Raw genomic sequence first — 26,582 nt, forward strand, 5'->3', positions numbered from 1 at the left:
TAAACTTAGCCTAACATAAATTTGGATAAACCAGATTGCTTATCGAAGTGTTTTCACCCTAGCAATCACGATTAAAACAACGGGAAGACATAGAAAGTGTTTAAATATAAGCCCTGACATCATCAAGACTACAGAGTCTTAGTAGGTAATCAAAGACAATTTCAGTTACTTTTTCTCCTCGATCAATTGACTTAACTATGCGTAACTTCGCAATGCGGAGGAAATGGGTACCTTAACTAACTCACCATTTAAGCAAAACACTATGAGTTCCAAACGATTAAGATTGATTGATTATTATAAATAAACTTCGATATAAAATTTATAATGCAAGTTTTAATACTACCTTTTCTTGTAGATTGCCACTAGATGGCGCTACTACACATCTACTTTTCTATCATTGAATTTCGCTCATTGATATAAATACGTAAACAGGACTGTATCAGCCAGACTACATTATAGAATACAAAGAACGCCTATAATATTACAATTTTATTTTGCGGACTTGGCAAATTCGCTACTTGATAAATCAATCAATCAATCAAATCAATCTATCAAAATGAACTTTATTCAAGTAGGCTTTTACAAGCACTTTTGAATCGTCATTTTACAACCAAGTGAAGCTACCTTTCTTACATCATTAATGGGCATAACATAGCTTACCCTTACAAACCATAATACAAAGGTAGCAATCAAAGTAAAAAGTGGTCGTATTTATCCAGTCGAGTTTTCACACTAGCAGTTGGTACTACCACAAAATTAATATTATTTAAATTAACAGTTGCTTTTGAAATGTTACAGCTATCAATAGACAACTTGTCAGCAGCGTCGTCAATTACCGCTCCGTTTCAACGTTACACAATAATACTGAAATGTTTATATTCGATTGTAAACAATATGTCATTTTAAATTATCCAAACGCAAATATTTATAATCAGAATAAACTAAGACTTCTTAGAATACCAAATCTTGTTGACTTCGGATTGTTGAGTGAGTTCGGTTATGAAATTCTGATTCGATTATGATTTTCACAGAATTACTCTACAGTAACCCATCGTTTTTGAGTTATGAGTGACGAACAGTTAAAGCTTTCCCATACTTTACATATATATATATATATAGACTATTTTAAAATACTATACACAGGATATCGTTTCTTATAAAACGGTTTCATAACTTTGAGTTTTACCTCGTAAACATATTTTGTACTAATATTATAAATACGAAAGCAACTTTGTCTGTCTGTTTGTTTTTTACTGTCAAACTACTGAACCGATTTTGATTTTGATGAAATTTGATTCAAACAAGCGGTAACTCCAAGGAAAGATATAAGCCTTTTATTTACCTAACACCTGACGAATAACTCATAAAATCTGTGATAACTTGTTCAAACTAAGCTTTGAATATTAATATACTATAGTAACCAGACTTAAGTGAAAAGATTTAACTTAAAATCATTATTATACTTTCCAGAACATTGTATCTACAACTTGTTATCTACAACTACAAGCACCAGAGTGATAACATTCTAGATCACGTGGTTAAAATATAACTGTCCTTTGACGATTATTCTTTAAAACCGTAGTCCAGAAGTACCACTTGTTGGTCCATCTTAAAATAAAAAATACAATAAAATAATCTAGATAATAAATAAAACAAAATCACCAATGACTATGATTACTGATAAAGATGTCATGATCATGCTCAAGGCTTTTTAGAATAATCGATAAAAATATAAACCAACAAACCAATTCTATTAAAATTGTCAAATAAATTAAATTGAAATAGGATTGGAACGTATATCACCATATTTTCCAATTCCATTAATTACCTGCTCATTACAAATGTCGTTAAGAAAAACTGTTTCATCATCATTTTCTTGGAGTTTCATGAATATTTTCGTGTGTGTCTGTCACGAAGTATTTTTTTTTCCTATTTACAAAAGCCCAAATGACCTAGTTTTAGCTAATGAGAGTGTTCGGCGCTTAGCAGAGCCGTCAAAAGGCTTATAAGATTACTTTTAGTTTGTGGTTGGTAGTCAATTTTCTGGTAAGCTAGAAAAGGTCTAAAATCAATTATTCTTAGTTGTACTTGTTTCTTTTTTCTCTTGACTAGAACATAAGACCACAAATGCTTATGTCGTGGGTTTAACCCCGGTTCCAACCAAAATAAAAGTATGGAATTTCTCGAGTAATTCTCAATAACATAGCAGCTCACAGTCTGGGCAGGTCTGTGACACGGACACCTTATAGCCCGAATTAACCAGACTACAGAGTGTCCGAAAATACTTGGACAGTAGATAAAGCACCCTAGACGTCAATTTTTTTTGGGTGCTCTGAAAATTACGAGACCAGCATCTGCAAAGGTTTTTCGTAATGTTTTCAGCAATTAATGAATTGATTCGTAAGGAATGCTTGGGTGTATTTGTGTAAAATATGAAGCTTATGGTAGAAAATTAAAAAAAAAAATGTATTGACTAGCTTTACTTTCGTGTATCGCTAAAAAACAATAAATTTATATGTATTGCGATATAATGCTTTAAGTAAAACACTATACTTAGCATGCGAAACCGAAATGAGTAGCTTGTAATATTCGCCAAAAATTTCTGATGCCGAAAATAGCATACTTTTGAGAACCAAGTCAGGCAGTTAAAATCGTATCATTAATTAACATCTCAATGACTCCCAAAAAACTCGACATGATAAGAGATAAGGGCGTATCTTACTCTGACCCAGTTTTATAAAAGCGCTGATACCGACTCTTAAGACATAATCGACCCTTATATAATAGAGGTACGAAGGTTACACATGATTGAGACTTGAGTTATATACTTATGCATATGTATAAAGTAAGGTCAGTTTTGCACATAAAAGAGATTAATTTCTACGTTCGCTATTCTCTAGGGATACCAGCCTATTTAAAAGGACATATATTGTCACATATGTTGAACTATAATGTCGAAATGTTTGCGGGAACACATATCCACTGTCTATGTCTGTCTATTCATTGTTATAGAGATTTGATTGGACGTCCAATTCGATTCGATTGAAAAGATTTGGGCACAGGTCCATTGACTTTACGTTCTTTCCAATTTGTACACTTTCAATTTCGAGACTTTGGGCTCTTAATGAGAATTTCACGGCAGAGAAGTCCAGTTTTTTATAAGCCGTCATGTGGCTTATATTCAGGACATAGGTATTGTGGATTACTTCTTCGCTTTGATTCAATCGAGGTCTCGATTAACACTTACGCTCGTGAAAACGATAGTTAAGGATCCGAACTTTTCTGTTTTTTGGGTCTGATTTCCTCCATCGGATTATGACAGTGAGAAAACGGTTGTGTACCCGTACACATTTATGAAATATAGCTTGTCTTGCACTGTTAGCTAGTCTAACTTGAAACTGAACACTGCAGGTAAAGTAGGTCAGGAGGAGATCGCCAAAGATTTATAAATATTCCTTTTTAATCTCTTGACTTAGACACGTGTAAGTCAGCTCAACAATTTACTCGTGATAAGGTAACAAATGAATGTATAAAGTAACTTTGCGTGTATATTTTAATAATATTAATTTAAATAATTGTATTTAACTAACATGACTTTGAATTTTTTAAATGTTAAAAAAGAGTAACTGAGTTTGAGTACTGAGTTTCTTGACGGTTCTTCTCGGTAGAATCCACTATCCGAACCGGTAGCTTCACTTAATTGTAAAATGACGATTCAAAAGTGCTTCTAAACGCCTACTTGAATAAAGTTTATTTTGATATGATTTGATATTATTCTCTGTCTGTCTGTCTGATTATAAATAAACTGTTAATAATGTCCATAGATTATTTACTCACGAAAGCGCCCCCCTCCATACAAAATTAATATCGGCTTGCATTATGAGTATATGTATTATGAGTATGAGTGTGTAATATTTGTACTTACAAGATGTCTTAGCGTGGGTGACTAAGATAAAGGACAGATCAAAATACAGTTTAAATTATATTTAAAAAAAGAACAAGAGAATTTTATTAAAAAATAATTTAATGTGAGAATACATCTATACATGGTTACCAATGCATATTTAATCGAATAGCCAAAGCATTGGGTCATTCACACTCGACAAAGTAACATGCAATATGAAAATTAGATTCTTATCTACAAAATATAGCTACGATTCTGAGAATTACTTAAACATTTTCAACAATAGGACTTTAAAAGTAAGAGAGATTAATTTCACAAATCTTATTCAACACCAACACCTACGTATCGGAAATCATTGTTAAATATACCTTTGGAAATGGAATGGAATTAATTAAAATTTACTTCATTCAAGTCTTTAACAAGAACTTTTGAATGGTCTTTTTACCGGATTATATTAAAATCCATCCACAGCTGAGTCTGGTACTATGACTTTTCCCTCTTTAATTTTAATTCTATTACTGATTTAGGGCTTGTCTGTAAAATATCAATAGAAATTTCCATTGTTCGAAAATATGAGAACGTAGCTTAAATAAATACGTGTGTTTCTCGAGATGCCTGATAGAAATGATAACTTTAACTAGCACTGTCTATTAGAATGAGAATCCTCTCTCACTCTTTCTTTGCGTGAGAGAAAAGGATGCGAGACAGTCTGACGCCGTAACGCGTTACGTAACGAAGCGGCTTACACTCCTATAGAAAGTTATCACTTCAAAAGCAATCATTGTAAACCAAATGATTATGGCTCATCTATCAATACTTCATTAATTTGTTAGATTGTCCTAAGAAGTTTAGAAGTTATGCAGGAACATAAAAACATACATAGATATGTCTGTACGTGCTTAAATCATAACGCTCCTTTTGATTTGTCATAGTCAGATGAAAATACAACTGCTTAAAAAAAAGTTTAGTAACAGCCTGTAAATTACCCACTGCTGGGCTAAGGCCTCCTCTTCCATTAAGGAGAGCGTTTGGAACATATTCCACCACGCTATTCCAATGCAGGTTGGTGAAATAATACTACTTAGATGAGTTTTACATGATGTTTTTGCCACAGGATCTTTCGAGCTGATCGAACCAAACATAACAATTCTAAAATGCTCGGAAGAGCCAAATTAAATGAAAAATATTATTGATGTTATTTTTTTTGGGTATATATCAAACCAAATCAATTCTATATTCAATATAGAAGAATACACCTACTTATTGATTGTCAGATTAAAAACTACAATTCATACACTTAACACAGGAAGGTGGACTAGCAATTCGGTCTGACCTAATGTAAGCCAAAGTAAGAAGACCAATGCATCACAAAATACATGTATCGCATGTTGAGCTGAGATGGTCCAGTGGTTAGAACGCGTGCATCTTATTCGATGATTGCGGGTTCAAGGCAGGTAAGCACCACTATATATATGTACCTAATTTGTGTTTATAATTCATCTCGTGCTCGGCGGTGAAGGAAAACATCGTCAGGAAACCTGCATGTGTCTAATTTCTTTGAAATTCTGCCACATGTACATTCCACCAACCCGCATTGGAACAGCGTGGTGGAATATGTTCCAAACCCTCTCCTTAATGGAAGAGGAGGCCTTATCTCAGCAGTGGGAAATGTACAGGCTGTTAATTTACTTACTTTACTATGTAACGCATTACCTATCAAGGAATCTAAGATGTCACGTGTACCTGGAGTTACACTGGCTCACTGTCTCTTTAAAGCGGAAAAAACAATACTAAGTGTAATTGGGCTTGCAGCTCTTCCTTCAAAAAACTAATACATATAAATTATGTATAAAATAGAAAGAAATAATCATAATTCATATTTATCAATAGTAACATTTTATTGTTTCTTAAATAGACCATTCTATGGACGATAATAGTAAATCATAACGATACTACGACGTCCGGTAGACCTATTCTGTACAACACATTTGAAAATCGAACACGATCGTGAAATGTCAAGATACTGACAGTTATTATTATAATTATATATCACTTAATCTGTCCATTTTTCGCTCCGATGATCAGAATTGCGATTCCACAAAGATGCTGCTATCATCCTTGCCACAATATGTATAATTCATTAATTAGAATATCACACTTATATAAACGTATAAAAATAGCGTATCACGGTTAGTCTATTAAGATTTCACGAGTGAAATACGAAGCGAGTTCCTACAGAATAACACTGTAGATTTATTATACCTTACTGCTACGAACATTGTAAGTATAATTGATTCTTGGAGTGATCTAAATCATATATAATTATGAAGATTTACTGGGCCAGATTAAACGCTTATGAGGCTGTGCGATAACGTAGAACAAAATCAAAGATATATTGTACATCTATTCAAAAAAGATTGAATTATGTAATACTCAATTAGAATGTAATACTTTATTTTAAATATTTTACGCATTATTATTATCTGTATATTACAGACGGGTGTCACTTTTTCTAAGAAACATTATATTCTTAATCTGTTAATATGAACATTGAAAAATATTAATAATGGCGGGAAAATTGATTTTAGAACATAATTTGTTAACTGTGTATCGAGTTAAGACTAAATTTTTACAATTATGCATATAAATTAATATCGTTACTCTTTGATAGAGTAATAGCTGTTATCTCGTTGTTGTCATTCTGTATAACGTCGCTTAGTACATCATTAAAAACTGATTCACGTTAATACACCAATTTGATGCCTGTATTTAATTGTAATTTATTAATGGTATTGTCGTTAACCACCTTTTGACATTTCAAACCATGTTTCAAGTAATTTCGAGTTGGCTTTTGAACAGCTTGCCTAGCTTGCACTCTTACAGAGGTTTTGAATAGACTTCGACATAAAATATAAGCGAGTACGTATTACGGCCATCTTAAGAGAGTCTTATGAGATCGTCCCTCCGCATATGGCGTGGGGTTCAATTTATACTGTTCCTTTTCTTTTAAATATATCACCAGGCCTTAACATCCCCACCCTTAGATGAGCCTGTGTTTAAAAAAAGCTTGATATTATCTCTTACATAATAATTAATAACTCTAAGCCAGAGAAAAATATTATTATTATATTCTACATTTGTTTCTATGCTTGCTAGCAATTAAATGTTGATAAAAATATTAGTATTGTATTAGTTTAAGGCTTTAAAAATATCTTGAAAAACAAACGAGAACGATCTTATTGCTATTTATACTGTAAGATACAGACAAGATCTACACAATTAAAATTATTGTTATATCAAAATAAATCAAGTTTATAAATGAACTGTCCAAATTCTCAAGTGTACTATTCCAAAAAGGTTTTATTATAGCTTGTACGAATTATTTAAAAAAAGGAAAAATGACAGATTTACTTTTTTTTATAATATACAAATCTAAAGAGAAATGGTACAGGAACTAAATGTTAAATAGTTTATTTTAGTTTTTAAACAATTTTGGTATGTATTTATCAAGTCTTAATAAAACATTATAAAGATGTACTTAAATAAAATTATAATTAAATATGTGACAAAAAATTAAAATAAATATCATAAATCTAAATATATTTAATTTCAAGTTTGTGCATTACAAAATAAACAGTCTTTTAATGATTTCTAAAAGTTGTAAGATATCTTACAAGCCCTGTTTTTGTTGTACCCGATATCTAATCTAAAGTAAGCAAGGACTAACAGATTTGCTATCCTTTTTAAACTCGTTCATAAGAATGAAATGGCAATAGATGAGGCCTCAAAACTTTTCTTAATTTTCTAGATGTCTGCTTTTGGGAGGAATTTATGTGAATGTTCACTTACGTTCAGGACACCCCGACAATATACCATAAGCTATGGTATATACATGATCATGTATCTATCATAAATTGTGTCTGTTACCATTCAAAATCTGGATCAGTCACTTAAATTTATTTGGATATCGTGTACAACAAAATCTGGAAAAATTTCTACATACGAGCTCACTACAACTAGCTTGCTATCTTAGCTTCTAATTTCCTCCACTACATACCAAGCCAATATTTCAATAGTAAACCAACGCTGCGGACACTAGGATTATTTTAACAATAACAATTAATACCAATAAAGGCGTAGTAATTTATCTTGGTACCACTTTCCCTCTTCCATACGTCTGTACAAATGTTACACATCTAATTTCTGATAAGTGTTTAACAGATAACTAAAATTATTCAATGTTTCTGAACTAGTGATCTTACGTCTAGTTTCTGAAATTCTGTTCAATAATATACTTTAATCGGAAAGGTCATTATGACAGCTGATGACGCAATACAAGACCAAAAAGCGTTCGATACTTAGATAATTTTATCTGATTGGGATCATTATTTTAGAAACTAGAGGTTACATAACTGTAATATTATTCACAGATTTATAAACAAATGTGTAAATATTTCATGAATATCATCAAATTATATGTGACAAAAAATAAGACATTTATATTAAGAGTAGTCCAAAATATTACATCTAGATAAAATATGGGCTTCAACTTTTTATTTATCATTAATCAGTAAACTATTGCTTAACATTCAATAATGGTATCTGCAATTAACCACCTATTATAGTATATGATGAAATAACACAGAAAATCCTATACTTATTACGTTATTATTTCTCAAACTAGTTATATATTGCAGAATATTATTTTTATGTTTAGTATTTAAGTATACTATAACAATATATTTTCTGATGATCGAGTGTTAATTAATGGTCTTATCAATAAACAACAGTGGTATGACATACATCTAGGACTAAAGTCTAGCAAAGTCGAATCAAATACCAATTAAATATTTCAAGAAACCAACAATCAACTACAACTTTGTCTACCACTTTATACTACCATTGTGTAAGTAATTATGTATAGATACAACTGTTTTCCACTTCTCTGTTTCGAGGAGATTTATTTTTATAAATTGTTCAAAAGAAGTACCCCGAGGTCTTCTTTATTAAGCCGGTCCTAGGTTTCGTTATAAACCGTATTGTACACTAGTTCTTGAATCTTCATTCTCAACATTAACTTTTTAGCTGGTCCCAGTTTTTTAACATGGGGTATAAGACTGTTGAAGAAACCTATATCCTCGTCTTTGGCTACTTCGGGAACATCGTTACTATTCCCAATGCTCTTTTGAGCTTCGTCATCATCATCGTAGAAATCAGTTTCCATAATTATTGGTTTCGTGTCAAATTCATCAAATTCATCATCTTTGACACTAACTTCATTTGTTGGTGGTTCGATATAGTAGCTGCTACTTTGATCAGCGGTTGTATCGAAGTCTGTATCCTGATTGAAATGATCGTCAGCAGTATCGTTGCCTTCGTAATCGTTAAACTGATTTGTAAGGAATTGGAGTTTTGGTAGATATTCCCATTCTGATCCCTGTTTACGAACTTCCTTTCTTGCTTGGTCTCGTAGATATTTCCATTTTAATCTCGCTTCGTCTCCTGTAAAATGTAAAACTGGATTAAAATCAGGCGTTATATCTTATATTTCTATATGATATACCACTGTTTGTGTATCTTATTTTACTATTGCTTATAAATATTATTATTATATATATGTATAGGGGTCTATAGCTATGTATATATTTTAAAATTTTCTTTAACTTCTGTGCACACCCTACTGACTTCTCTCCTGCACTATTCTGGGTTGGCTGGCAGAAAATGCTGTAATAGCGTTAAGTCCGCCCTTTGTACATCTTTGATCTGTGCAATAAAGAATAATAAAAAAAAAAAAAATATATCTTAGAACGACTAAAATGACAAGACAAAGAGTATCATAAAACTTACGCGTAACTCCTAATTCTCGAGAAATCTCCTTCCAGCTTTCATCTAATTTGTACCAATTGTGATGTCCTTTCAACTGTCTATTCCATATAATATCTCTCACTTGGACTAATTCAATCAATTTGTTCATATCAACATCTATAGTTCTTCTTTTGTTCATTAGTAATTTCTTTCTCATTGTATAACCTAGTTTCGGTCGTTTTATAGATTCATCAAGAGAATTAAATACTTCATCTGTTGTGTCGTCATCACCTTCTTCATCCTCCGCTAAAAATTGGTGATGAATGAATTTTAATTTTTGGAAATGTGGCCATTCGGATTCGCTGGGATTTTTCTTCATTTCCTTTCGGCATTGATCTTTGAGGTTCTTCCATCTCTTTCTGCAATTAAGACCTGAAAATAAATATTTAATTATGTTTAATATTTTCCCATTCATCAAAAACGATAATGTTTTACTACTATATCACACTCCGATCTTTGTCGAACGATAAAGAACTGCTTTCACTATGCTTTACCCTAATTTTAATTTGAAAGTACATACTTCTTATAGACTGAGACCCAGTGATCGGCAGACTATTAACTCCCTAATTTGATTACGAGCTTAATAATAATTGCTACACTTACAATGTTGCTTCATTGTTACTTTTTTAAAGAGATGTTAGCAATTTATACAACGAGGGCACGGATTCATGGGCAGAAGGACTTAATCGGGATAATTCAATTAAAAAAAAACTAGATTAATAAGTTAAACTAATCATTACATAGTATGAAACAAAGTCGCTTAACGCTGTCTGTCCCTATGTATACTTGAATCTTTAAAATTACGCAACGGATTTTGATGTCATTTTTTTATATAGAAAATTAAGTAAAGCAACAAGTAAAAATTCTGTACTATATTTAGTATCAGAGTTGTACCCGTGTGAAGTCGGGCGGGTCGCTTGTCATGTTATAAAAACTATATTATCAAGACAAAAAAAATACTTAACTCTTAAAACCAAAGAGGTTTATTTAAAAAAGTAACATTGATTCAAAGGAAATATCAAACCTAAGAATTCGCGAAAGATTCTTAGTGGGCAATTTTTTTTTTATTTTGATAATTGTTGTTTACATTTAATATTTGGATATGTCTGTAATGTTATTTATTTTTATTATTTTATTACCTATTATATATAAAAAAATGAAAGAAATAATATCACCATTTACTAAAATCGTAGGTATCCATCGCATAGATTTTAACATTATTTTTTCTATAGACAGCGTTCGTAATATCGTAATGCGCGTAAATAATAAGCATTATAAGACTCTCATTTACATTACCAAGAAAATCCTTTTTATTTTAAGGGTATAAAGATCGTATGTCAACTCTGAAGATTCCTTTTAAATATGAGCGAAATATTTATTTAAATCGGCTGATTAATTTTGGTGCTTACTTCCTTCTTAAACTGGCATATGGAAATTTAATAATGGAAACTTAATAACCTGACCTCTTTATATTATCAAAGACAATCAATTATACCTAGTAAACACAATTACATCAAAAACGGTTTTACAAACTATAGACACAAAATAACTGGACGCATTATATGACAATAAACTATAATGGCCATAACTACGCGATTCCTTTCTTAATATATTAACAAATAAGTACGATGATAATTCAGGGTTTAAATTAGTTTTAATCAAAAATGGACATAATTTTACTTTACCAAAATCAGAATATACTTTATTCGAGTAGGCTTTTACACTCTTAAGTCTACAACAAAACTATGTTAAAAATAAGTAAGTAAGTCGGCAAGTAACTCAATAGTAACTCCTTTTCAACATTTGAAATAGGTACATGAAAAGTCAATGTAATTTTGAGCAGCTTCCGAAGTACGACATTGGGCGCGCCTTACTTAATATGAGCTTCTAGTTATAACATACGTCTATCGCTGGAAGTCTAGTTAACTTCGGGCAGCCTAAATCTTTTCTCGCGGTATCTAATTTACTTTTCACCATTTTATGAAGATTTGATATATTTGAAATAAACTTATCCTCGAAGTATAACGCACAGGAAATCGAGTGTAAGGTGAGACACCCATTACTTTATAGGTGTTAAATAAATAAAAATAGTAAAGTAATTAGTTATAAATATTTTGTGTAGAAGGAATTAATCTTGAGTTAAACTCAGCATGGTTTAGGTTTAGGAATTAAATTATCTTATTTATTATTTTTTTCTTTGTATATTTTTAATTATTTTTTTCTAAGTTTTAGTGTATCTTGTTTATTTTAAATTAAAAATAAAATTCAATATTAATGTAAGTAATTTGTTTTTTTTTTTTTTAATTTGTCATCCAGGTACCTATATAAGTACATCTCTATTATCTATATTTTACAATCTTGTGCGGAACTAGCGCCAATTCAGTGCAACGCGCCGACTTATCTAGTCGAATGCGCGTCGACGCTGCGCGCCACAACAACAAATGGCGCCATCAAACATGGCCGCGCTCACAGGCCGTTCACCTTCAATACTCACTAGTGGTCCCAACTTCGGTGGCCACTTCGTTCCAATAACGCTCCAACTTGAACCGATTTCTATGCCCCCTGTAACTTTTGTCCCATAAGCACTCGCGGGCTTGGACTGCCGCGATCAGCTTGTCCATGTTTTTGGCACGGGCGCCTTTGACTTTCACCTTCATAGCGGAGCGGATGCGCTAGCGGGAGCGGCAACGCGCGATACGAGCGACGCGTGGCAGCGCACTGAACGCAGCCCGCTTCTCGCTCCCCGCCCGATCCGCTCGCTCGGTCCCGCCACCGCTCGAGTCTATCGCCATCTTCCTCGCTCGTCGCCCCGCTCCCCTCTCCGCCAACGCGACACGCCTCGCCGATTTATCCGCTTTTATTACACTAGCTCAACCCTACTTTCGTATATTTCATACATCGCTTACCTTTACTGAACTAATTGAACTTTGTTCCGTCTTTGTGGTATATTTTAAGGAATGTATTTTGAAACAGATTTTATGTCATAATACGTTGAGTTTATTAATACTTTAATAATTACTATCGTCGAAGAAATAGCGATTCTGGCATTCTTAAATCTTAATATAAGTATGGTTTGTTCATGTTTTCATTATTGTATTCTCTTTTACTATTAGAACTTGAAACTTTTGGAAAATAATTTAAGTTTTACCATAGTATGAATATAACGAAGAAATCCTTATTAATAATTGAAGTTGCACTCAATAAATAATATAATAATAGCATCACAATTATGTCAACGCAAGAATAATTATGTAATATACTTCCTATTTGGAAACAAAAATTGGTTTATAAAAGCCTTACAAGTTCAACGCTTTCGGGGCATCATAATAATACCTTTTACTTGGCTTCCTACCTGCCTTCCATATCATGATATGAATAACGAGAACACAATGTGAAATTTCTACGATATAATACGTCTGAGGGAAAGAGTCGTCACAGAAATACAAAAGATAACACATACAATGACTCTTGTAACTGTTCACATATGCAAAAAAAAAAAAATCACAAACCTTTCGACTGCAGGGCTAATGCTCCCCCACACGCAGTTCCAACACGAGTTTATGGAATTACATGTAACAGAAATACATTGCAAACACATGCACAATCTTATGATATTATCCTTCACCACCAAGCAGAGATATATAAACACAAATTACGTACATAAAACTTCAGCTTGCCTGAGTTTGAATCCACAATCAACGAGTTAAGTTGCACTGGTTGACACAAAAAAACACTATAAATAAACTTAAAAAAATAAAAACTTCGTGTTTGGGCCGCCTGGGTAGTTACCAGCCACTCATCAGTTATTCTACCGCCAAATAACAGTACTCAATATTGTTGTGTTCCGGTTTGACGGGTGAGTGAGCCAGTGTAACTACAGGTACAAGGGACATAACATCTTAGTTTCCAAGGTTGGTGGCACTGGCGATGTAAGGAATAGTTAATATTTCTTACAGCTTCATTGTCTATGGGTGATGGTGACCACTTACCAGGTGGCCCATATGCTCGTCCGCCAACCTATACCAAAGAAAAAAAATAAAAATAAATAAACCCTCATTTAAAAAACTTATTCAAACCATCATTCGTATTTTAGGTCATTAATTAAGTAGTAAGTAGTAGTAAGTTCATAATAATTATTATGTATCTCTTGACTCATACCAATTTTAGCCATAACGCCGCTCTTAAAAGACAATCTAACTGCCCAAATTTATTTGGTCGAGTTTAAAAACACATCTCCAATTTGGCAATTTTTATTCGATAAGATGACAATCTGATGACAGCAAAGAATTCAGGCTCTACGGCACCTTTATGTGCTTGTGAATAATGAAGATATTACTCATATATAATAAATATGAGACAACATCACATACATTACTCTGATCTCAATGTAAGTAGCTAAAGCACTTGTGTTATGGAAAATCAGAAGTAACGAAGGTACCACAAACACCCAGACCCAAGACAACATAGAAAACTAATGATAATCTATATTGTCATGGGCAAGGATAATCTATATTGTCATTGTCATTGTATATATTGTCTAATAACACAAAAAGCTGTAAACGTTGTAAGACATTCTGTAGTACATTTAGTATCATCATTGCACCCGCGCATAGTCGGGTCGCTAGCTGTTATTAAGAATCATCTTAAAAGTTTTAAAAAGATATCGCTCTTTAAGATAATCAGGGTATTATCCTACAAATGCGTTACATATTAGAGAAATAAGAAATAATGCGATAAATGTTATCTTTAGTGGCTTCTCTGCGTGTGGGAAACGTGTTCTAAACGTGATGGAGTGACGCTGAACAGATCTCGTGAAACGTATCGTAACAAGTATTATTTTGAGAGCCGAGATGGCCCAGTGGTTAGAACGCGTGCATCTTAACCGATGATTGTAGGTTCAAACCCAAGCAAGCGCCACTGAATATTCGTGTGCTTAATTGTTTATAATTCATCTCGTGCTGGGTGTTGAGGGAATACATCGTGAAACTTGCATGTGTCTAATTTCATATATGTTCTCCCACATGTGGATTCCACCAACCCGCATTGGAACAGTGTGGTTAAAAAGCGTGTAATTAGTAGGTATCTCTTGACTTCCAGGCAGGATATACTTATTACATATATATTATAATTGTATTTATATTTAACCAACATGACTAAATTTTTAAATGTTGACACAGGGTAACTACTGAGTTTCTTACCGGTTCTTTTCGGTAGAATCTACTTTCAGAGCCGGTGGTAGCTTGACTATATATACTTAGTTGTTAAATGACGATTCAAATGTGCTTTTAAAAGCCTACTTGAGTAAAGAATATTTAGTTTTTTTTTGTAAAATCTCAATAAATAATATTGTAGAAACAAATTCAATAAACGAAATGTTTTCGAAAATGTTTCTCTTATCTGACAAATGAGGTATTCCTAAAAGCCTCTTGTAATACAAAAAATAAATTTATTATGGCAGCTTCTAAAACGAAACAATGGTCCTGAATTTATATTAAAAAAAGTAGGTTTATATAGTATTATTGTACTGCAAAAATCTGGGAAATATATGTACATATATAATACTTGAAATATATTTTTAGCCATTCGTCATTTATGTACAGTTACGGACAAGCGATATTCTAGATACATAGATATTCTAGAAACAACAAATTAATTTACAAATACACCCTTATTTACATGGGTCTAACCCAACTCCATGCTACATGGCAGCCATTGTATTTTTTTTAATGAAACTTCTCTACATTTAAACAAAAAACATCATATCACTAAAAGATTAGCGTTCTCTGCGATAAAATGTGCTTGTTAAATGGGTAATAATACTGTCTGTAATGTACGTTATAAAATAATGTGTTTACTATCTACAAACTTTAGAAACAATATGAAATTCAAAACAAGAAATAAAATTATACGTAAATTAACAAATAATTGCAAATTACTACACATACAGTCACAGAAAATAATAAATTTATACGTCGCTTTTTATCAATAATTATATTATATAATTGGAAAGAAGTATGATCAATTTCAGCAAAAAATTGTTTTTTGTTATTATTTCTCTTTAATATGACACGATGTGTGTATATTATACGCAAAATCACAATAAATATATTTTTATTAGGCAAATTATAAAAGAGTTCTAATAATGAAGAAAAATATGGAAACATTAAAAAAATACGATACATATGTACTCGTAAATTCGTTAAAATCATTAATGTGCGCCTGAAAGATACGACAGCAGTCTACGTGACAAAAACCCATGTTATAGCGGCTTCTTAAGACTTCAGCTATGGACACTCGTATATAGGGATATACCTTTTTACATAATTAAGTTAGTCGGGCACTGCGCATGAGTAAAGTCTAGAGCAGGTCAAGAGTGCTCAGCTAGAGTCAGTTTTACAGATTTGCTGGTCGGTGTCTCGCGTAATCTAATTACACGATATTAGAAGCCAGCATTAGTTTTATACCACAAGTAAGACTCTCATTTTAATTAATTACACGTAAAATATGTTATCTGTGAAGTGTTGCGGTTTTTATGAGCGGCTGATTTATTTTGTGCGTTCGAAATTCGAAAAATGGAATTCGTTCTAAATTTAAATATGGAATTTAATGCTTCTCGTCTTATAATTCAAATGTATTTTTTTAAGTGATATTATTGTAGTGTATTATAGTGATCTAAATTCGGTTTTAAATGTATTTAATAATTTCAAATTTATGTTTTATGAATTTTGAAAGTCATTTTAAATATTTACTTTTAAATTTTCTAATCTATAAATTATGTGATGTATATAAATAATTAAAATGAAATATATTTAAATTGATAATGAATAGCGTCACGTGTCTTGTCAGCTGTCACATTATCGTTACGGACGTTCTAAAATCGAAGTTCTAAAACGTGATCTTATTTGGAAATACTTTATTGTTCAAAGAAAAAAAATAACTCTTTATGGATATGGCATATTTGTGCATAACATAAGTCATACTCCACACATAGCGTTAGTGGAGTTCCTCGGATTGACAAACTGTATGGTACGGATACAAGTGCCGGTTAAAAAAAAGGTTATATGTCATTCGTAATTCATTAATTTAATTTGTATAATTACTAAAATTGAACACCAAGTTTTAATAAGAATAAATTTGGAAATAAGAAATTTTAACCATGAAATGTGTAAAAAAAATATTTCTATGAAACATCAAATTAATTAAAATATCTGTATCTTCTTAATTCTTATAAAAGGTTAAATTAAATGAAGCTCTGGTAGCGTTCTATCACACGTATATAGTAAAAATATATTTTTTTATATTCATAGAACGATTAAGGATACAAAATAAGGCATTCTTGTCGCTAAGTATAATCTCTTTCAGATAAACTTTTGTACAAGAAACAAACAATATTAATACAAAAACTCAATGATACCAATTTTAATAATAGAATGAAAAGCTTATTTTTTATCAAATATATAAATTTGTGTGGAAAACAAAACATCGTGCAACCTGCATGTGTCTAATTTCCTCGAAATTCTGCAACATGTGCATTCCACCACCCCGCACTGGAACAGCGTAGTGGAATATATTCCAAACCCTCTCCTTAATGGAAGAGGAGGCCTTATCCCAGCAGTGGGAAATTTACAGGCTGTTACTTTACTTTACTTATACTAATTTTATAAAATAGTAAAACTTCTTGGATTTTTTTGGGCTGGGATATATCTTGAACTAGTGAACCAATTAAATGAAATCTCTTTCAGAAAGCTATAATATTCCTCAGTGATAAAGCTTCTAAAATATATTTAAAACATGCTTATTAAGATTTCTCTTTATTTCGCTAATAATATAGAAATGTAATCAAAAACCAAAATATACTTTATTCAAGAAGGCTTTTATGAGTACTTTTGAATCGTCATATTACAGAACTACAATAATAGTAAAGATAAACCCAGATAACAGTTTCTTTAGAATATTGTCCATGTATTATACAAAAAGCTTTCTCTCGAATCACTCTATCTATTAAAAAAAAACCACATCAAAATCCGTTGGGTAATTTTAAAGATCTAAACATACACAGGGTCAGATAGTGGTAAGCGACTTTGTTTTATACTATGTAATAATTAATTAAACGATATGACCACTTAGTTACAACTCCTGAATTTTGATTGATAAACAAGCCTTCGTGGTTTATTCCAACCCGGCTCACTAAATTCGCAATAGGCTATTTGACAATGCGAAAAACAAATTGTGAATAACTGTGTATATTATGAATTTAAAATGATTATTTACTAACGAAACTTGAAAATATTACTTAATTTATTCATAAATCAATAAATAAAAATGCATTTTTTCAAACGTTTGTCACGTGACACAAAACACTTCCGATTGGCCGGGCTTATGATGAAGTCACTTTCAAACAAACAATGAAAAACCATTCCGAGAAAACCTGCTTATGTGCTTAGGTGTTTTATTTGGTGGTAGGGCCTTGTGCAAGCCTGCCTGGGTAGGAACCACCCACTCATCAGATATTCCACCGCTAAACAACAGTACGCAGTATTGTGTATTGTGTTCCGGTTTGAAGGGTGAGTGAGCCAGTGTAACTACAGGCACAAGGGACATAGCGTCTTAGTTCCCAAGGTTGTTGGCGCATTGACGATGTAAGGAATAGTTAATATTTCTTATAGCGTCATTGTCAATGGATGATGGTGACCACCTAACATCAGGTGGCCCATATGGTCGTCCGCCAACCTATTCCATAAAAAAAAATGTCAAATGAACCCACCAATCCATACAAACAGCGTGGTGGATTAACCTCCAAGCTACTCAACATGATAGGAGACTCCCAGTCCCATTTGTGAGAAGTCTAAAGACTTCTAGACATTAATAACTAAATAAATACTATTAAAAGTATTCAAATACTTATTTTTTTTACATAGTGGAAAACTAATAAGCAAAAATAAACTCAAATAGTTTAATTATAGGGTTCAATTTTTAATATCACGTTTTAAGTCACATTTTTTTCCACCATCAAAGTAGGTCTTAGCTCACTGTGTCAGAACGCTCACATGTCTACGGATTACATATTAGTTATATAAGTATTCCTCACATGCCCCGGATTTCCGTTAAGTATATGTATGGCAGTAAAAATGGCGCTATAGACATGACGATTTAAATATATAATTGTCATTAGATATATTATTTAAATATTAATTCAGGGCGGTTCAGAACTTTTTTGGTATAGTTTTAATTTGTTATTTGTGACCGGATTTGGAGGTCTGGTAGCCCCACAAAGCAATGGAGGCCCTGAGGAACATAGGTATGGAGGCGTCTAATTATTATTTGACAAAATAATTTGAAAAATTTCGTTTCTATCAGTAAGTTTTTTCAATAATTTGTGTAAACTATTAAAACAGTAATTAGTTATATTATATGACTACATTCAGATATTAATACAAATCCATGCTCCTGCTCATATCCCAATTTTATTTGGGATCGGCGCAGCATGTCTTCCTTCCATACTTCTCTGTCGGACGTAATCTCACAAGTAACATTCTTTCTAACCATATCTTCTTCCACACAATCCATCCATTCTTTCTTTGGTCGTCCTCTACCTCTACATCCATCCTCATCAATACTTATGACTTTTACATTAAAATAATTATAAGATTCGAGATGGCCCAGTGGTTAGAACGCGTGCATCTTAACCGATGATTGCGGGTTCAAACCCAGGCAAACACCGCTGATTCATGTGCTTAATTTGTCTTTATAATTCATCTCGTGCTCGACGGTGAAGGAAAACATTGTAAGGAAACCTGCATGTGACAAATTTCATAGAAGTTCTGCCACATGTGTATTCCACCAACCAGCATTGGAACAGCGTGGTGGAATATGTTCCAAACCTAAAGGGAGACGAGGCTTTTAGCCCAGCTGTGGGAATTTACAGGCTGTTGTTGTAATTATAAGTATATCTAAACAAATGTAACATTAAAATTATTAACTCGTCGGAACCTCTATTGTGGGGTCATCTATCTTATGGAAGCCCCAGGGCAATTGCCCGGTTGCCCTCACTTGAATCCGGCCCTGTTATTAGTGGAAACTTGACCGGCTTATGTGTTATCTTGTTCATAATATATATTTTTCATGATAAACGAAAGCAAACGGGCGTATGAGCCCTCTAATAGTAAATGGACTTTATCCACTATAGCGCTATATTATTAACCATTGAAAATAGTATCTACAGAGTTTCTTCTCGGTTCTTCTCAGTAGAATCCTTTCTGAGCCGATGGTAGCTTAAAATTTAATTCAAAAATAATTCGATTCAGAATTGCTGATATGAGTCTACTTTGAAAAATTATATTTTTATTTTAATTCCATACATCGTCAATACAGCACAAACTTTAGGAGCTAATATGTTACGTTCTGTGTTGAAAAGCGGAACAAAAAAATTATTGCTATTTGGCGGTGTAATATCTGACCAGTACCAAACCTACTCAGGTGGGCTTGCACAAAGCCCTACTGGGTAGAACCATTATACAAAACATTTAATTGATCTTGGCGTCGATTATTTAAAGGGATCTAAAATTAATTTGAAATATAACTTTGAGTTTAATAACGATACAAGGATACGTCTTTTCGAAAAACAATATAAATTTAAAAAGAAGAATTATTGCAGTTTTTTTCAGCAATGTTTATATTCTTTGGATACAAAACTATCAATTTATTTTTGTATCTTAAGAGACTGATAAATTTAATTACCGGTCATTTCCATATTCGAGTCGTCTTCGCCGAAATTAGTTTCATCGTTATTCGTGCCATCGTCATCTTCATCCCACATACTTTCATTAACAAATTCAGGTTCCATTTTCGGGGCCACGGCGTTATTTTCATCTTCGTCGGGTATCGTTACAAATTCCTCTTTCGCTGATCCTGACGGTCCGGCTTCTAATGGGTCTACACATTTTCGTTTCGCGGGTCCACTTTGAGATGATGACGAATTATTTGATGCTATTGATGGCCTATTTGGTCTCTTAATTGCTACTGGAGTTGAGGAGGGCTTAGAATCTAAATCAGTCTCTAACTTAGTCATAACAGATTGCCTTTGTTGTGACGACCTCGGGCCTGGCCTCGATGTCGGCTTTGGTTTGGATGGCGTGGAACTTTCTTCATTTTGATTACCGGTTAAACCTTTAACTTGAAGTTGTTCCGCGGTACTAATAAACGACGCTAATTCTTCTTGCTTAACATTAACTTCACCTTGATACATAAACTGTAATAAGTCCCTAAGCGCTGAATGACTAACATCTTTTAAAAATACTATGGGATGATGAGTGGGGTTCATTTTGAACATTTCTTGAAAATAGGGAGAACATACTGATAAAACTAATTTGTGTGCCTGTAATATTCTGCCTTCAGCAGCCAGTGTTACATCTACTAAGTCTCCACGCGACAGCAGGCCATGAAAGCCTGCTGACATATTCGCATGGAAATTGTTCCAACATAGCGAAAACTGTTCGTCCGACGCCATGATGGCGGCCGACCGAAGAAAAACCCTATCCTATTACTTTGTACTTATAATTTCGATATTAGAAACATTTGAAAAAAAATATAATGTTTCTAATGAAGCACTAAACACTCTTTCATCCCACGTCCTCCCCGTTTGAGCGCTGTTCACGTTATGATTATACGTATATGATTTAGGAAATTGAGTTTTAATGTATTTCCAGGTGTTAATCGACGTATGGCGGGGCGGCAACATGTCGAGCGTGACGGGAGCGAGCATGTTGCGCACGCGCAGGAAAGATGTCAACGTCAAACCGAACCGGAAGTAAGTCAAAATATTTTATTATTTCATATAAATAATTACAATTATATTTGCATTGTAGGAATGTAAAATGCTTAAGTTATATATTATTTGTATTAAATCAGTTTAGGAAATAATTTCGTATATAATTAACATGTTCATTTAACACACTCATAATATTGGCTTTTCTTAAAAGTCAGCGGTTTACATATAAATATGCAAGAAGCGACGCCTCTCTACTTTCAAAGTCACCTATTTTACCGATTTTTCCATTTTGGCTCTTTTTTAAATAAAAAGAGTTGTGACACCTTATACCTTTTTATAACAAGATTAATCTAATGATTAAACCTAAAATAGGTTGGATCGGAAGTCGTCACGGGGTATGCTATACGAGAACGAGGAGCTGCGCCTGCGCACCATCAACATAAACGCCGAAGTTGAAAGAGGTTTTATAACATCATTTTTAAATTTTACAAATATTTTATACTTTAAAGGAACTTGATTCAGATAAATATCTTCAGTATTGTAGTATGACTTGGTCAATTTGCATTTGAATTAATATCCACTGACATATAAGGAGAAATAAGTAATAGGTTTTTTAATTCGATGTATTTCGGTCATAAATTGGAGATTGAAATAAAGTCCTTTAAAATCCCTAAAGATAGCAATCGAACTCAATCAGAGAGACTTAATAATAGGATAGACAAGACGGCTTTATGTATTTTCTAAGGTGCAAAGATCACTAACCCGAGAAATTTCCAAAACAGCCCATTTTACTTGGACATCAACTCCATCAGCCTTTCCTCTTTGTTATGTAAACGGATTTTTATCAGTGTAAGATTTAAATTTCGAATCCTCTTCCAGGTCAATCTGATATAAAGAAGCTGAAGCGAGAGAACGAACAGCTGAAACGGGAGATATCAGCGCTTCGCTACGAATATGACAGACTTGATAGAATGCTGCGGGAACGTCGCTCATCACCTGAGCATTCGGACGTAGGTTGCTTAGCATTTATCATCCAAACAGGCTTCTGGCTTTATGTAAATGGAAGGGGGATTTTAGGTAACCTTATAATTTTATAATTTTGAGTACCGTAAACATTGGATCTTTTACTTTTAAAATATATTAGGATGGCTGTTTGTCTCCTGACTAATAATCAGTAAAGACTAAAAAAGTGGTCCGATATGTCCAAATGAAAACGGGAGTATAAAGAGTTTAATCCGAAGATGTTTTCTGAGGCACAGCAGGGTGAAAGTGGCAGCTTTCTTGATAAAACCCCCAATTTCTCTATTTTATCCCTTAGCCGGGACCTTGAGATCTGCATCTGTGTAAACTATTCTCTACACTATGTCTCACAAAATAGTACCACATAAAAAAAACTTTATTTGGAAATTTAATTAAAAAATCTAATTATGATACAAATATTATGCATTTCAAATGTAAAGTAATAACGATAAGATAGATAAGACTGTATACTGATATAATTATCTAGAAATAAAAATTATATTCAGGCTTCAAATTACATTTTAAGAATATGTAATTACAAAAAATAGCAAAATTACAGCGAAGATACCGATAATTGTACGAACAGAAGAGAGATATAAATCATTTAGTTAAAAAAATTAATTAAAATTCCATTAAATATCAATAGTTTTAGTTTCTAGTCCCCGTTAGGCCGTAAATAAGCCACATGAAAGAACGTTTCTCAGAACACAGATGAAGCTCAGCCTCACGACCCCTGTTTGTATGCCCTATCATAATACTAAGCAAACAAATGAGCATCAGGTTATATGCCATAAAGTACAGAGATCCTTATTGCATTAACGGTAGATATAAATGAAATCCGACTTTTAGAAATCTAGGAAATTATTTTCAATGTAGAGCATGTTTATAGCACCGAAATTACCTGTCTCCCAATTTATCTTAGAAATTTAAGGGAGTATAGAAAATAGACTTAAACAATTTAATTTCTTAGCGCTTTAATAATTTTATTATTTTACGCACGCTGTAGCAGTCACAAGCCGACCCTTATGAATCAGAATACCCTGATGTAAGTACAAGGTCTTCTAGTTAATTCAAATGTATATATTATCAAACAAAGACATGGCAAAAAACTACCGACTTGGTATCGCCATTTGCACCATAATTTTCTCATGATAGAACCCATTTTAATTTAAAAATAAGACTTAAATAAACTTCTCCATTAATTTGAAGTTTTGGAAAATCCAATAATTGTAAATCCCTTTCATTTGATGATAATTTATTTAAAAATGCAAATATAATTTTAGTGTAACTAAATTTATATATTTTATTTTGCATCATAGTATCCACCTGATAATATCGAGCCAGCTGAGCATAGTGTAAGTGACACTATAACTTGTTATATTTATAGAACTAGATAATTCTAGATTAGACGGTCTCACTTTGTGACGTTTTTGTGCACATATCACATTACATTAGGAAATAGAAACCTGCTTGTTTTTAATTTTTTTGGTCGTAGGGCTTCATGTAAGCCTGGGTGTGTATATTCTCATCCATATTCATATATCATGACCATCAGATATTTTACGGTCAAAGAGCAGCTCAGTATTGTTGTGTTCCGGTTTGAAGGGTAACTGAGCCAGTGTATCAATTGTGCCTAGTAGTACCGCCCATTCATCATGTATTCCACTACAAAGCAACAATAGTTAGTGTTATGCATCGGATCGAAACAGCAAATGAGCCAGCACAGACTGCATGCACAAGAGACATAACATATTAGTTCCCAAAATTGATTGCTCATTGGCGATGTAAGGGTTAGTTAATATTTCTTACAGTGCTATTGTCGACGGATGTTGGTAACCACTTACCATCAAATAGCCCATTTGCTCTTCCGTCTACACCAGTAGTTCCCAAACTTATTTTTCTCGTGGACCACTTTCAAAATTTTATTGGTTTCGGTGGACCCCCTTCTGCTTCATTTCTACCACATTCTTAAAGTCGAAAAAAAAATAAAAATTATGTCGCTTCTGAGTGCTGTCTCTATATTCCGATAGGTAAAATAAAAAAAAATTATAGTAAATTTTCTAACGCTTTACTTATTAAAAGAATAGAACCTACAAGAAAAAAATTATTAAGTAATATAATTATGTTTACAATTTTGTTATTTAATATCAAAGCAGATAAATTTTCGTGCACCCCCATTAACATGTTATGGACCCCCATTTTTTATTCACGCCTACGTAGACCCCCATCATGACTCCGGCTTAAGCCTGTTGGTCCACTTGGACCACTTTGGGAATCACTGGTCTACAGATGTAAAAAAAAGAATACTCCCAATTTTGCGATTTCTTTTATTCCTAGTCGAGCTTAACTTGATACAATATAATATACAGATGTTTAATACATCTTCATTTCCATTGCTTAGCCTGAATGACTCAGAATGAATAAATATTAATATTCTCTTAAATATTAATAACTCTTTATCTGAATTTCTATCTTTGTCGAATTGATTACCCGCGACGCTTGTAACACTCCCACACTCACTAATTAGTTCTTTTATCTTCATAATTTATGTGCTTTATGAATAGTTAGAATCGCCACCGGTATTATTTTAATTTCATTACATTGTTGAGCATTTTGAGCAAAAATTTACCATGAACAGTAAATCCATTTATCATTGTAAATTTCGCAGATTAATTGTAGCTTCAAGAAGTATGTAAACTCTTTTAACGAGCATTTTTTATCTGTGAACTTATTTATATATTATATAAATTATATAAATAAGAAATTTGCTGATATAGTATTTAAGAGTTTAATTATTTAAATAAATAAATTATAGTGAAATACCTGTAATGTCTGTGAAAATAATAAGTAACTCGTATAATTTGAAAAAGAAAATAAATATCGTTTAAAGTTTGTCTATCGCTTATGAGTGTACAAAAAAACTCATGTTATTATATCTAAACAGCTAACACATATGCAAATAATAAACTAACTTAACTGAACGTCAATAAAGCACAGTTTTGTTTGGCAGGACAGCGCGTCAGTGTGCAGCGCGTGTCCGGAGTGCGCAAGCGCAGACGGCTCTGTTCGAGCTGTTGCCTTTCATGATCTCAGCGTCGTACCAGAGGAGGGGGAGCAAGAAAACAAGGTAAAGAAATAAAACATAAACAATAAAAAGATAAAATAAATATGATTTGAGTTCAATTATAACGTAACGCAATTTTTGAAGATTTTTGAACGTTAATGAAAAGGGTTGCAAATTTCTGACTTGATTTCCTAATTTTTTATTAAAAAAAAAGTTACGTAACGTTTTGTAAGAAAGATCATTTCACCCCTGTAACGCATCGTAACACTTTAAGAGTCACCCCCTTCCCCCAAATTGCGTTACGTGATACTTGAACGCCCCACTACTTAATTTTTTTTTTTTATATTTAATGGTGATATCGAAGTGTGTTACTTAATATGGCGCCAGGAAATGTCTTAGGGCAGTTTTACGAAGTGGATCATGATTACTTAGATGCTTCCGAAGTAATAAATATTGAGTGATCCACGAAAGATGATTAAAGGCCCTGTTTCAAATCGTTGGTATTTATGACTTAGTTTTATCTGTGCGGTATTTTGCGGTTTTAATTAAGTTGACTTAGAAGGCAACTCTACAGATTTTATTGGTCTATTAATTCTTTGCGCAATGAAATGGAATAAATATAACCAACGTCTAATATATGTACTACTATATTGATACTGATATGATACTTTGTTTATGCGATTATACATTAAAATTTTTGATTTGAATCGTGAATGAAAAGATTTAAATTCATTTCGTAGTTTCCCATTTTATGTATAAATAACGGAGATTAATTCCCTTATATTGTAAAAATCTTATAGATACGTAAAACATAAATAAATATAAAAAAAGTATAATAATAATTAAAAGTACATATAATGTTTATGGGAAGATATTTTAAATATCTTTAAAACTTACCTTAATTAATGAGATTTTAATTCAGACAATGATTTACAACAATTTATATTGGACCGACCAACATC

General features: G+C 32.6%; 3 protein-coding genes across 10 annotated transcripts in view; 1 reads left to right on the forward strand and 2 right to left on the reverse strand.

The window, feature by feature from the left end:
• Positions 1-26,582, forward strand: part of LOC124540407 — a 67,305-nt gene that overhangs the window by 37,214 nt on the left and 3,509 nt on the right. For 2 of the 8 annotated variants that reach the window (XM_047117926.1, XM_047117930.1), the window contains 6 exons: positions 21,475-21,575; positions 21,909-21,997; positions 22,416-22,546; positions 23,563-23,601; positions 23,876-23,911; positions 25,567-25,683. In XM_047117926.1, coding sequence (XP_046973882.1) covers positions 21,475-21,575; positions 21,909-21,997; positions 22,416-22,546; positions 23,563-23,601; positions 23,876-23,911; positions 25,567-25,683 — 513 coding nt within the window. Of the gene's footprint in view, positions 1-16,121; positions 16,239-21,474; positions 21,576-21,908; positions 21,998-22,415; positions 22,547-23,562; positions 23,602-23,875; positions 23,912-25,566; positions 25,684-26,582 lie in introns of those variants that run through there. The other 6 variants (XM_047117931.1, XM_047117932.1, XM_047117927.1 and 3 more) reach the window with 6 other exon arrangements.
• On the reverse strand, positions 7,493-12,503 carry LOC124540409. Its single transcript, XM_047117934.1, has 3 exons — positions 12,264-12,503; positions 9,752-10,141; positions 7,493-9,406 (listed from the first exon to the last, which is right to left on the reverse strand). Exons 1-3 carry the CDS (start codon positions 12,424-12,426, stop codon positions 8,922-8,924), a joined length of 1,038 nt encoding a protein of 345 aa, XP_046973890.1. The 5' UTR covers positions 12,427-12,503; the 3' UTR covers positions 7,493-8,921.
• LOC124540410 (modifier of mdg4-like) lies at positions 20,483-21,424 on the reverse strand. Its single transcript, XM_047117935.1, has one exon. The coding sequence runs from the start codon at positions 21,273-21,275 to the stop codon at positions 20,499-20,501; it is 777 nt and encodes a 258-aa protein (XP_046973891.1). The 5' UTR covers positions 21,276-21,424; the 3' UTR covers positions 20,483-20,498.

The sequence above is a fragment of the Vanessa cardui genome, chromosome 25, assembly GCF_905220365.1.
Source record: "Vanessa cardui chromosome 25, ilVanCard2.1, whole genome shotgun sequence".
NCBI classification, from domain to species: domain Eukaryota; kingdom Metazoa; phylum Arthropoda; class Insecta; order Lepidoptera; family Nymphalidae; genus Vanessa; species Vanessa cardui.

Excerpts from the sequence above, each read along its gene's own strand:
- LOC124540409 (XM_047117934.1), bottom strand. The coding sequence starts at position 12,426 with ATGAAGGTGAAAGTCAAAGGCGCCCGTGCCAAAAACATGGACAAGCTG. Across the intron at positions 10,142-12,263 it reads CACCGAAGTTGGGACCACTA|GTCTTAATTGCAGAAAGAGA; the intron begins GTGAGTATTGAA and ends ATTTATTTTCAG. Across the intron at positions 9,407-9,751 it reads TCGAGAATTAGGAGTTACGC|GAGACGAAGCGAGATTAAAA; the intron begins GTAAGTTTTATG and ends TACATTTTACAG.
- LOC124540410 (XM_047117935.1), bottom strand. The coding sequence starts at position 21,275 with ATGGCGTCGGACGAACAGTTTTCGCTATGTTGGAACAATTTCCATGCG.